Source organism: Malus sylvestris, chromosome 8, assembly GCF_916048215.2.
Source record: "Malus sylvestris chromosome 8, drMalSylv7.2, whole genome shotgun sequence".
Classification (NCBI taxonomy): domain Eukaryota; kingdom Viridiplantae; phylum Streptophyta; class Magnoliopsida; order Rosales; family Rosaceae; genus Malus; species Malus sylvestris.
Window position 1 is genome coordinate 11,823,812 of NC_062267.1, and position 13,672 is coordinate 11,837,483.

General features: G+C 34.5%; 2 protein-coding genes across 2 annotated transcripts; both read right to left on the reverse strand.

The window, feature by feature from the left end:
- Nucleotides 1-270: 270 nt before the first annotated feature.
- On the reverse strand, nt 271-1,429 carry LOC126632758 (fasciclin-like arabinogalactan protein 14). The gene has a single exon (XM_050303228.1). The coding sequence runs from the start codon at nt 1,365-1,367 to the stop codon at nt 564-566; it is 804 nt and encodes a 267-aa protein (XP_050159185.1). The 5' UTR covers nt 1,368-1,429; the 3' UTR covers nt 271-563.
- Nucleotides 1,430-8,816: 7,387 nt separating this feature from the next.
- Nucleotides 8,817-10,376, reverse strand: LOC126632764 (uncharacterized). The gene is made up of 2 exons (XM_050303236.1): nt 9,665-10,376; nt 8,817-9,582 (listed from the first exon to the last, which is right to left on the reverse strand). Exons 1-2 carry the CDS (start codon nt 9,953-9,955, stop codon nt 9,523-9,525), a joined length of 351 nt encoding a protein of 116 aa, XP_050159193.1. The 5' UTR covers nt 9,956-10,376; the 3' UTR covers nt 8,817-9,522.
- Between the last annotated feature and the right edge of the window lie 3,296 nt (nt 10,377-13,672).

Here is a 13,672-nt window from a genome sequence, read left to right on the forward strand (position 1 = left end):
GTAGGGTGTGAGAGTATTATGGGAAAGTATGTGAGATGTATTAAGATAAATTTTAATTGAAAAATCAAATATGATGTGTATGTGGGTGTTAATATACAAGCCATTATTAAAGGAAGGGACTATTACAATAACTTAGGGGAGGGAAAAAAATTTCGAACCAGGCGCATAAGTAGAATATTAGCATCCTGTATACTAGAAAGTTATTTAATGCCGTTGTGATGACTTGTGACTTGTGACTTGTGACTAGTGAGAAATTAATCTATGACAATATATGCGAAACAATTATTAAAAGGATCGATCAATGAAAAAATCCAGCATCATGGGTTCTTACAACTTAACCAATTTAAAGAACAATGGCCTTCTTCGAAAAGAGGAACAATGGCCTCTCCCATCTCAATGTTTTATGAAGAAAAAAAAAAAATACATAAAGCATTTTTTGTTTTTTTTTTCCCCAGCTTTTCCAAAACAAAACTTCTTGCAAAATTTTGGGCCCTTCCGATGTTCCTATTCCCATAATTTCCTCTGATGAACTGTGATCAGTACCTCATCATCAGAAATTAAATTTAAGCTGCCAAAAGTGAAGCCAAAACCATGATCAAAACCGCGGCACCAACGGCCACGATCCCACGAGTGCGTGAGGCAGCAGATGGAGCAGGTGACGAGGGTGTAGGCGCTGAAGCACTATCTTTGTCGTGATTTTTCTTTGACGGGGCTGAAGCCTTGTTAGATGATGACTCGTCGTCATCTGACGGACTGGGAGCCCCGTCATCACCTTCTTTCTTAGACTTCGAGGGGCTGGGAGCCTTGGCAGACTTTGGTGAGTGGGCGGGCGCAGAGCCGGAATTCTCGATGTCAGGCACGTCGATGATGGAACCTACTTGGAGAACTGAAATATTGTAGGGTTGGGAAATAACCGACTTAACAAGGCTGACGTGATTGTCGCCATTGTTTCCCTTGGCTGCGGATCCAAATGAGACTTGGTTGTCTTTCACCGAAACGGTGATGAAACCTTGTTCCTTGCGAGCTTCGCCGGTTGATTGAAACAATGTGGTGAGAGTTGCGGACTTGTTTGATTTGAAGATCTTTTTAAGCTTGTCCGTGTCGTAGTAATCCAAGACAACATGGACGCTCAGAATTTTCTTGGTTAGGTCAGAGGATTTTCCGGAGAGACCTCCAGCAGCGCCATTGTCCACGGCGAGGATTGTGATGGTGCTGCGTCTGTTGATCTCGTCAGCGAGCTTTGTCTCAGAGAGGAGGTTGTTGAAGTTGGAGAAGTCCGACTGCTTCTCTAAGAGCTTGGTGATGTTGAAGGCCGACGAGGCGGAAAAGAGGAGGAAGAAGGAGGAGAAGAGGATGCCACGTTTCATTTTGTTTTAACTAGTACTAGTTCTTTGCTTTGCTTTCTTTCTTTGATGCTTTCAAAGCTTGGTGAGTTTGTGGGATTTATATTGGGGACAAAGAGTCATATTGCTATAATTAGACAAATTACAAAGCGGGATGTTAGAACTCAAAAGGTTGGGAGTGAATTTCTCTTTTGCCTGAATCATATTTTGGATTAGTTCTAGTCGCACGTAGAAAATTTCTCAACATTTTAGTTACTTGCAAGAAGCAATCCAAAATTAGAGCATGACACTACATTATATTCCTACTCTCACACACTCTAACAGTCTCGTAATGCTCGGGCACGTGTATATAGTGGTATAGAAGTTGCATTGCCCTCTACAAGTCTACACCGATATATGGTCATAATTCGACTTCTTTAAAATCCTCTTATGATCAAGAAGTTTTTGTTTGTAGGTATAACGTCGTTATATAATTTTACTGATCCACATGTTATAATATATGAGCTAGTGTACAATAAATTAATATAGAGTATAGTATTAAATGTTTAGATATTATGAGTGCATTACTTAAATTGCTTTTCCAAAATATATAGTTATATTAAGATGTTATTCATGTTGTAAACATTGTGTCTTTCATACCCACTTTGGTGAAAAACTAGATTTCTGTCCTATAGTTTCACATGAGCTCATATGGATGGTCTCCAATGTAATTTTATGGATAATATTTGCATCGATGGGGAATGAATGCACATATCTTACCCTTTATGAATAACGTATATTCATTGTATAAATTTTATAATTGGAACCATGTAATTTTTCAAACTTCATTTGAAGATCATTGCTATAAAAATCATTTGAATTGGAGATTGTTTTGTCATCCAAATGTAAGAAACAAATCGACGGTGTTAGAAATAAGTAACAAATTAACTCATGACGAACCATCTATTTATTTGATTCAGATGTAACAAATCGGCCTGTTTTATTTCGTTGGAGCTACTGTTAAATGATGCCTTGGGATCATGAGAATATTTGGAATGATGACCTTGTATGAATTATACTTGTGGAAGTCGAGCAGCATATGCCATTCGACTTGAAGCACTTCCTATATAATCCCGTGTTGGTTGAGACATGACCTCTTGCATGATCTTACTGTAGCACTCGATCGAATGCATTTGGCTCCGACATTGCTCACTGCATGTTTTGCTCTGTTTTACTGTTATATTCTTCCTCATTTTTATTAGTAAAGATTGTCCTCTTTACGTATGAAGATAATCAGTTGAGTCGTTGTGAGAGAGGACTCATGTGCTCAACGTACGTATGAGCAGTGGCGAAGCCAGGATTTCTAGAGGGAGGGGCGAACTTTAAAAATGCAAGGTTAAAGAAAAATTGCAACAACTATATCTTTTTATATAGTAATGTCTTTCATAATTAATCAATACAAACAAATTACAATTTGTTGCTGACGAGGTTTCATGTCATGAAAACGTCGCATAATAGGCTCATTATCAATAAAAGCAAATACATCTCTCTCAATGTAAACAACCATGTTATCACTCAACCATTGATCTCCCATTTTGTTACGCAATGGTGTTTTTTGATATACTATACTCCAACCACTTAAACTTATCAAACCAACCGATGATAAAACATCGATTGTCGCTAACCTTTCTTGGCATGATGTGGTCTCTAGGTTGACAAGGATCAATTTGGAGATAGTGTCTATGAATTGCTTCACGATAATTAGGTGGATAATCAAGCATTCGACGTCTATGTGCAGCGTCTACATGAAGATTAGCCAATATTTCATCCAACTTAGTGACCTCACTTTGTTGTGACCTACTTGGAATATTTAAAGGAGGACTTCTTGGAATATTTGAAGGAGGAGGAGGACTACTCGGAATATTTGAAGGAGAAGGACTACCCGAAAGTGCATGTAAGTTGGTTTCTAAATGTTTTAGGGATTAGGGGACTAGACAACGAAATGCCATCTTCTATTTACTTAAAGAGTTGTGCTTCTGATATTTTCTTGTGCAACCCATTCGATCACTACAAATGTTCCCTCAGTACAACAAGCATTAATTCCAACATGCACATAATAATGACACTCAAGATCGACCATTATACAACTAATCAATTCAACTAATCATCAAGAATTCAAATTTTAATTTTCATCCTAAAAAATAATTTCATAATTTCATATCAATAATCATAGAAGCATATGATTGACATCAATAATCAATAACGAATAACCATATTAGTGCATTACCATATGATTCTATACCAATTAAACGAAATTCGTATTAAATAATTAATTAGGGTTAGGGATTATACATTTAGGAATTAAAAAATTTACCATTGAAGGGTGGAAGCCAACGGCTTAGCGGCTGGAGAATGGCTTGTGACGGCTCAACGGGATCAGCCTAATAGAAATTAAAGGGGAACGGCTGGCGTTGGTAACTTGGTTGGCTGCTGGGATTTTGGGAGCAGCTTTGTTCTCTCTCTGTCTTGATTGGTGAACGAGACGGGAGGGAGGAATTGAAGTAACACTATGTTTGGATGAAGAAATTTAAAATTACTAAGGAATTTCAAAATGATAGAAATTGAAATGACAATATTTTATTTTCTAGAATTTGTAAATTTTCTTGTTTGGTTAACATAAAAGAACAATGGAATTGAATACGGAATTTGTTATTTTTAAACTTTCAATCATAGAAATTGGGAAATGACACATATTTACATGGAATTTGAACTTGGGAATTGGAGGTCCTAAATTCTAAGTTTTTTTTCTACGCGGAAATTCTAAATTTCTATGTTTATGAATCCAAACAAGGGAATTGGTTCATGTCAATTTATAAATTTTGACTTTTACCAAAATTACAAGTTTATTTTCCACATCCAAACATAATGTAAGAGAAATTTTATTTAAACTCATGTAACCTCTTTCTACACCCAACTTATTTTTTGCACCCATTTGATTTTTAACTAAACTATCAATATCTCTTTAAATCCAAATTTACTACCTAAAATACCCTTATAAACCTAATTCAATATGCAAATTTATCTTTACACCCATTTGACTCTTACCTCTATTAATGACATTGTGCAGCCATCCAATGATTTTAGCTTTTGAAAAGGTATCATGCAAGGTTTAGTAGGTGGATTTGTTAGCTATTTAATTCTTTATCCAAGGTGATTGTGGACTCATTTCCTAAATCAGTGTTTTCAAGCATTGATCAGTTACAAGAAAAATGTAAATCGTATTGGAGGGCATGTGGACACAAGACAGCAGCAGCCATACATGTACTAGCAGCAGCAGCAGCAGATATCGTATTGGCAGGTGTTTTGGGGTGCAGACATACACCGGGAGAGTGTCTACAACAATTTGTTGTTGCAGAAAGTTTTACAAAGGGTACTATGTGGGATTGATGAAAAAAATTGAAACTCAAATACTCATATTCTAAACTCTAAAAAAAGTTAAAACAAACGAATAAAATATCCATAATCGAGTCATACCTTAATTGGGGGATTTAGCCGGAATGAATGTAAGATAAACAAAGAGTGATGCTAGGATTTAATTATAGTGTGTGGGTTTATTGATAAATTTGAGTTTTATTATTAATTTTATTTCGTACTTAATAGTAATTATGCAATATGGTAACATAGACAATTAACATTTAAAATTTAAATTAGGTGTAGAAAGAGATTACATGAGTTTAAATAAAATTTCCCTTGAAGTAAAGGGGAACGGGGGACAAGGGGGTGACACGTGGTCCTCCTTTATAATATATATATTTGTTTCAAATATTCAAAACGGCGTCGTTTTGGCATGTTTTTTTTTTTTTTTTTAAATAGCAGTTTATTGCTGCTGCGCGCAGCAGAACAGACCGCCCAGCAAACAGAGGTCCAGAGGAGATGAACCAGTGGGTTTTCCAGCGAGGGGAGTGGCAAACCCAGCTCTCCAGTGGTGTTTCCCGACGAGGGGAGTGGCGGCCGCCACTCCTTGCCCTCACGTGGCTTCGCCATTGCGTATGAGCGAACCCTAGGTTGTAAACCATAAGTGTCACGCCCTGGACCCGGGGTCGTAGTAAAAACTTGAACCCGAATCCGAAACGCAAACTAAAAACTAAATAATTAAAGTAAAACTGAAACGGGTTGGAAAATAAAATTCTTCTTATTGATCTTCTTGTTGATTAATGGGATCTGATTTGCTAATTGGATAAATACTGCTCTTGGGTGTTTACTTGTTATTGGTTACGAAATTATTGGTGAAGTTATATTCGCTAAGAATATGTTGTGGTACATGTGAATGATGAAATGAGATTATTTGTGCATATTACTCATGTATGTTGGAAAGGAACTGGAAATGAGGGTAGTTGGAAAGGATTTTTTGTGTAGTTGAGCCAAACTCTTAGTAGGTACCAAGTCTCAGGCGAGCCCACAGTGCACAGTTTCTTTGAGGGTAATTCGGGATTGGCGACGAACGGTTTTGGCAAGATGACTAACAAAAGGGGAAATTGGGATGATTGAGTTACAGGGGGTTAATTTGTATATTAGAACATTCGAACCACCACTGCAGAGGTAAAATGCAAGGTATGGGACATGCAGGTCCGCGTGTTTTATTATATGCATTAACAGGTAGAGATGAAGAGTATTGTATCACTCTCATGCATTGTTGATGATAATGATTTGGTACTTGATTACATGATTTTATGACACTTAATTTAATATTGTCAATTTACTGTGATAAAGTTATGTCCCTACTGAGCTGTTGAAGCTCACCCCTCTATTGTTATGTAGGTTCACAAACTAAACAATCTAAGAGGGTAGACGGGATGAGATCGGATTAAGTGTGAGGATAGAATTTTGTATTTCTTTATTTTAGCCTTGTAAAGAATTACCTGGGGCATGACAATAAGCCTTGAACCTTTGCTCACACTAACTCTTTAATTCGTTAGGGACTCTAAAATCTCAAGACCGGTTCTAATTGCAAAGTATTAATTCACTTAATATTATGGACACCAAATTTATATACTAAATTTTATACCCAAACAGTGCAGCGTTCGGAATTTATCATTTTAAATAAGTTGGATTTATCTAAATATGGATATCAAAAATATATAATTTCTTTAAGGGAAGAAAACACAAATCAACAAACCCAAAACTTCCGTCAGCAACTCTTCCCCACCATCTACATTATTTAGACATCCTACCTGGTCAAGTTTCTTAATTGGCAGGAAATATTTTGAACATAGGGAGTATCCCACCACATATTCATGACGGACTAATATGCGTTCTCATTGGCTATAAATATTACAACCTTTAGATTTGTCAATGATCTCTAGGAACACAATCATATATACTAGTTGCACTTTTGAGATCCAATATGAATGATTTTTTCTTGATTCGCTTTTAATCAATTTGTGCAAAATGTCACAACCTAAACTTTGCTGCAAATTATTGAGATCCAATGCACTTTAAATCTAGAGGCTAGTCTTGCTGAAATGAACAGTGTGAGGGTAAAATAAATTCTGAGTTCTAACCCAAAAGTAACTTTTATTCCTTCAATGATTTTCCAAAATTATAAGCCAAGATTATTAAAAAAGGATTCTGATCTAATTTTTTTTGGGTAATTTTTTTTTAAAATAAAATTTATGTAGATTATGCTAATTTCTTTTTATGAACATTCCAACTTCAAAATATTCAAATTTTGATAAATAATAAAAAATCATTAAACCTACCTTATAAAACATGAAAGTTAGAAATCATAGGGTGACTGATATTCAAGATATTTGGTTGGGTTTTTGTTAATTTCCTCTGTGGAACAACATGGAAAACTCTTTTCACACATATGAAATAGATGAAACATAAAAGTCATGGAACACATGAATAGCATTTCTAAGAATATGAAACACATACCCATCCATCTAACATAAAAGTCATGGAACACATATGAATAGCGTTTCTAATAATATGCTTAATCCTTCCTTTTTTAATTAAATGCTTCAATCTTTTCTTGTAATAATATGCTTTAATGTTTAACCACTAAATAAAACACTGAATAAAAGATTAATAAATGATAGTTAAAAGAGTGCATAAAAATCAGAACAACTACTAACACAAATGATAATTTAAGCACTAAATAAAGATTAATAAAGAAAAACTGAAAGAATCGCATGAGAAAAGTGAATTTTATTTGAATGTTTGAACAAATACATGAAAGAGTGCAAAGTCGATACCAAGAACACTATACGCTATACCCTATCAGATCAGATAACATGAAAAACATAGAGCTAGAGAAAGAAAGGGTTATCACAGTCAAAGTACGACACATTTGCTAATTGGAGAAACATATCGTACACTTGTGTAAACTATAGTTCTTCTACTGTTATAGCCAATGTATTCAAAAATTAAAATGTTATTTTTTACGAAGACAATTAAGATGATCTGTTTTTGTAATCTAATTTTCTTTCTTCCTTGCACTGTGTAACCAGAGCTCCATCAACAATTTAATATGTACATTGGTGTACCATCGAATATGGTAAGTAATATGCACATGTCGTGTCAATTAATAAGTTTATCTCATTAAATGTTATTATATACATCATGTGACACATCATGTAAATGTATCAATGTGGTATAAAAATGTGAACTCTCTAACGTTACCCATCTTATTAACTTAACCGAGCAATAAATTAATATATATATATATATATATATTTTTTTTTTTTTGGCAATAAAAATTGGAATTTGTTTTGCTTCTACATGCAATTTTGATGCATCAATGTCGTCGTTTTCATATGATGCTCCAATCTCTCTCTTGGTAACCTAACCCACAGGGCCACACCTCTCTCATTCTCATCTCTTCTTCTTCGCTGACTCTTTCTCCTTCTCTCTCCTTCTGTAAGCCTTTACCCTCTGCTCGCTCACTCTCATACCCTCTCTCTCCGATGGCCACCGCAACTGAAATAGAGACCGATGATGAGGGCGAAGACAACGACAAAAATGGACTAAAGCCACATTTTGGAATGAGCGGTTTTGGGGGTAGGTAAGTCAATTTCGTGTTTTCTTTCTTTTTGTTAATAATTTTTCAGTTCATTGTTTTTTTTTTCTTTAACCCATCCAGAAAACCAGCCAAACCTTCTCTCCCCCACTTTTTTCTCAAATCGTCTCCCTCCTTAAAAAATCCACACAGCATTGGGAGAGTTCTAAGACCATCTCCAATGGTGGCTTATAACCTAAAAATATTTAGCCTAGAAAATTTAGATTTTAGCCCAGAAACAGTTTTTATGCTCCAACCCTTTTGGCCTAAAATTTTAGCCCGAGATTATTAAAGAATGGATTAAGGCTAATTTTTTTTAAATTAACTTTAAAAAAATTATGCAGACTATCCTAAATTAATTATATGAACATTTTAATCTAAAAATATTTAAATTCCAATAAATTTTGAAAAATCACTAAATCAATACATGAAAATCATGATAAACCACATAAACTTAATACAAATGATATTTAATAAACCACATAAACTTAATACAAATGACAATTAATAAACCACATAAACTTAAAAAAATAAAAAATAAAACAAAAAAAAAAGACAATTAATAAACCACATAAACTTAATACAATCGAAAACTTATAAACTTAATAATGATATCCACCATCTTGACTTGGTGATGGACTTGGATGATAGTCTTGAGATGAATTGTCATTTTGAAATATACTCATTGTGGCACTCCTTCGTAAAATGTCCTTTTGCTTACCACGTAAGTATTTCTTTCTCTCTTGAGTGTATTTGTCGAGGTCCTCCGTCATCAAATTAATTTCGAACCTTTCTTGCTCCCTATCCCTATGTTCCTTCATGGCCAAACGCATTTGGGGCGATTTTTCTTGCCTAGAGATATGGTTTTCATTCATTTTTACCATTTCACTAGCAAATTGTGCACGTATCGGATCTTGGGATTTCCCTTTTCTCTTTGCTTCCTTTTGCTTATCTCTACCCGAGGGCCTTGCAAAAGAAGTTGGGGTCATTTGTTCGACACCTTCATTGTCGGCAAAATTCACACCTTCATTGACATCATTTGGGGGTGGGGCTTCACTATGAAATAATCTTCCCCATTGTTGGTCCGCATCGGTTCCCCACCTCGGACAATCCTTGAGGATGTTCCAAGCATGATGCAACTTAAAAGCTTGATTTTTTTGGTGTAGTTCTTGTCTTGTAAATTGTCATTGCTTTGTCACCCTATGCAACAAATACATAAAAACAATTAGTTGCAAAATACTATTATGTACATGATAAATAAAATATCAACAAAGAAACTCACAATTTCTGAGGCGCCCCTTCCATTAGGCATGTCAACCATGGCTCTTTCCAAGCTTCCCTTCCACAAAGTGCACGCTTTGTTGATAATCTTCCACCGATCATAAACACCACCAACTTCCCTTTGACGAACGTTGGAGTTTTCATGGAACTTATCAACGATTTTACCCCACAAAACCTTTCTATTTTGATTCGTGCCGACGGCACCATCTTCGCTAATAGAAATCCATGCCAAACATAAGGCAATATCTTCGTCAAATGTCCAATTACGACCTCTAACATGTTGTTTTGCCATCTTGAAAATTTTGGAAATGAGAAGAAATGGTAGAAAGAAAAATTGGAAGAATTGTAGGAGAAAAGTGAGTTTTGTGTGGATGTTTGAACAAATACATAGGTATTTATAGAGTTTTTGGTTGAATTTTAAGTTAAATAATTTTTTGAATTTTAAGTTAAATAATTTTTTTAAATAATTTTAGCTGTTGGATTTAAATTTGGACCATTAGATTTTTTTTTTTTACCGTTAGATTTGATTATATTCGATCTGAGTCGTTAGATTCAATAAATATATAAATATAAAAAAAATATTTGAACGTGGATCGTTGGATTAACCAACGGTTCAATTAAACTGGCCATTGGATGAACAAAAGTAGTTGTTGGGCTACAGTAAGGTTGACAGCATAGGGGACCAACCCACGTGGGTGGGCCTTCGGCTAAAGAAAAAAAAAAGGGCGCGTGAGGCGCGTTGGGGGGACTGGGTTTTGGGGTGTGGGCTTCACAGTCTACTTTTCACTCTCATCCTTGGATCCCATTTTATTTTGTGAGCTAAATTGTGGCTGGTATTTACCTTCCTTTTAGGTTTGGTTTAGGTTTTAGGTTGGAGTGGGTTTTTTTTTTGGGGGGGGGGGGGGGAGGGGAATTTTAGGTTATAAGCCACCATTGGAGATGGTCTAAGTAGGTTGGGTGCGAGCTGGGGTGGATCCAATATAGTTGAGCGGGATTTGATCTTGGGTGGGCTATGGTTGGAGGTGATGGATGAGTAATGAGTCACTAGTGACTAGTGAGGAAGTAGTGCCGGCCCAAGCCTAGTGCGGGCAGGGCTACTGTTCAGGGCTCAAAAAAATTAAGGGCACCAAAATTATCAATGTGACATATTTATATACGTTTTCATAAGAGTATAAATTTATAAAATTTGGTTTAATAATAAAGAAATTTAACTAGAACCGGTGTTTTTTTTGAAATTAATGAAGAGGTTTTGGGTTCAAAACACCATGTGTGCTTATTTAAATTCCAATTTTTACAAATTTATTTTCAAAATAGTACAAATTTATAAAATTTGACTAAATTATCAAAAGTTTAATTAGAAACAATGGTTTTTGTATTTAAAATTAACGAGAGGTCCTAAGTTCGAAATGTTATGTGCATGTTTATATTTTTTCAATTTTTACGAATTTTTGTTTGATTGTTAATTTATTTTTAATTACTAGCTAGTAATTATGTGGGTTGCTATTTTTAAACATTCGTTCAAATTCAAGTCTAATCTTCAACAAAGGGTAATGCTTAGACTAAAATTTTAGACCAAATTTGTAAATCATATGACGTGTCATCAAAAGGTTTAATTTGGTGCCCATTCATTACTTATACCTTAAAGACTCAAAAATATCATTTGGAAACTTTAACGAAAAACTCATGGTACTGTTCACTTTAACGAAAAACCACATTTTTACACTAAAAAGTCAATCCTAATACTATTCAATTTATCATTTATTTTGTCATTATCGTTAAAACTCAAAGTTTTCAAGCCATTTTCATTAGTTTTCTTTTATTTTTTTAGTTTTATATTGAAGAGGTTAGTAAATAAGAGGAAAAAAACACATTATTTATACAAAAACACTTTAAAAGTTCAGATGGATGACAAAACTCATAATCTATCTATTTTTAAGCTTGAAGTTTTTGGTTTTCTTCTCTCGATACAAAATAAATTAGTTTTTTCGTGTTTATAAATTACTGAGTTTTAAGTATTTTTCTAAATATAATTTTATCAATGTCTTACATGAAAAAATAAATAATTTTTTTTTATACGAAGTGAGGACACATTTTTAGTGTTGCCTCGAGTCTCAAAAATATCTGGACCGGCCATGTGAGGAAGACGTCAGGTTTGAGGTGGTAGGTGATGGAGTAGATGGCGGTAGGGAAGTGGTGGTTGGTTGGGGCAGGGTTTGAAGAGACGTTGTCTTCCATTTAAAACAGACCACCTGATTTTTATTCACCAATTTCTAGATTAGTTTTTTTTTTTTTTTTTTTTTTATTTTTAATTTTTCTATGTCATGGTTTACACTAAAAAAACAAAAATGTTAATTTTAGCCCAATTCTTATAGCGTACTTTAGTGAAAGCCTAATAATTTGAGAAAAACCTGGACGTGGACTAGATATAAGTTTATGAGGAAGGTACGTAAACTATTGGTGAGGCATGAAGTTTTGTGAGTGCAGAAAGTCAAAAGCAATGCTAATGGATATCAAATACATAGCTCATGTTGATAATTCTAGAAAGGTAAGGCACTAGCATGCCAAAAATACAACAGAAGAATGATCAAGTCGTGAGAAAGCATTGATTCAAACAAATTTTTTTTGAAACAGCAGCTAAATCTTTGGGATGTTGTATACCCTATTTCATTTTCTTTCCGTGACAATTTTTTGCAATTTGTAATGCGCAGCTAACTCCTAGGCTTGTATAGAATTGTAATCTGCAATTTGTTCTTTCGGTTGGCAAATGGAGCAACTCAACCAATAAAAAACTGAGAAAATAGAACAGAAACTGCCCAGGGCAATAATGACAAAAGCCAACAAATCATGCAACTTGCAACATGGGTAGCAATTTGGTTGTCAGAGATGAACCTTAAAAATGTGTATTTATACCCGTCGAGGGAGATTGTAAAAATATATGGCAGACAAGTTCAATCGTTATAATTAGACAAATTACAAAGTGGGATTGCTCGAATCATATTTTGGATTATTTTAGTCACACCTAAAAAATTGCTCAACATTTTTAGTTACAAGCAATCCAAATTTAGAGCAAGACACTACATTATTCTTACCCAACACACTCTAACATAGTCTCGTAATGCTCGGTCTCGTGTCTATAATGGTTTGCTGCATTGCCCTCCACAAGTCCACACCGATATATGGTCATAACTCGACTTCGTTTATTCTTATGATCAATAAGTTTTGTTTGTAAAAATAACATTGTTATATGATGTTACTAATTTACATAATATATGAGTTAGTGTACGATAAATTAATACTTTAGAGTATAGCATTAAATGTTTAGATATTAACTTATGAGTACATAACTTGAATTGTTTGCCACTTAGTACTACGGTCCAATGATATTCATCTTCATTGGTAAGTGAGAGATCTTAGGTTCAATTCCCACCAAAGGCGAATTTGAACCACATCATTATTAGCCCTTGTGAGACTAAGCCCACCCCCTCTCCTTAGTGTAGATAATATCGATTATTCAAAAAAAAAAAAAAACTTGAATTGCTTTACCAAAATATATAGTTTTATCAAGATGTTATCAGGTTATAAACACTGCATCACCAAAATTTTATGTTTTCATTTGGAACATTTGCTTGCCTTTTCCCAAGTTTGATGGTGTTTCCTTTTCTGCTTCAAGTTTCTTATTCTCGGCTTGATAATGAACCATCCTTTTAGCTTCCTTGTACAGTCAAGAAATAGGAAGGACAAGAAGCTTAAAAGGCACACAAAGTTGAAACCAAAAAGAAGATAAAAATACAAACAACTGCAAGCAGTTTTTTTTCGGAAATATTTCTTAATGATATGCCAATTTCCCAAGTCACCGTCAATGCGTCTCACACATTTAAAATCTAATGAAGGGCTAACAAATGGAAATATAATGCATGGAATGTACTGATACCATAATATATAGCAATTTTTTTTCCTTTTATAACTAGAAATTCTAGTCATGTATGCTTGTTGCTTGAACAAGAAATAC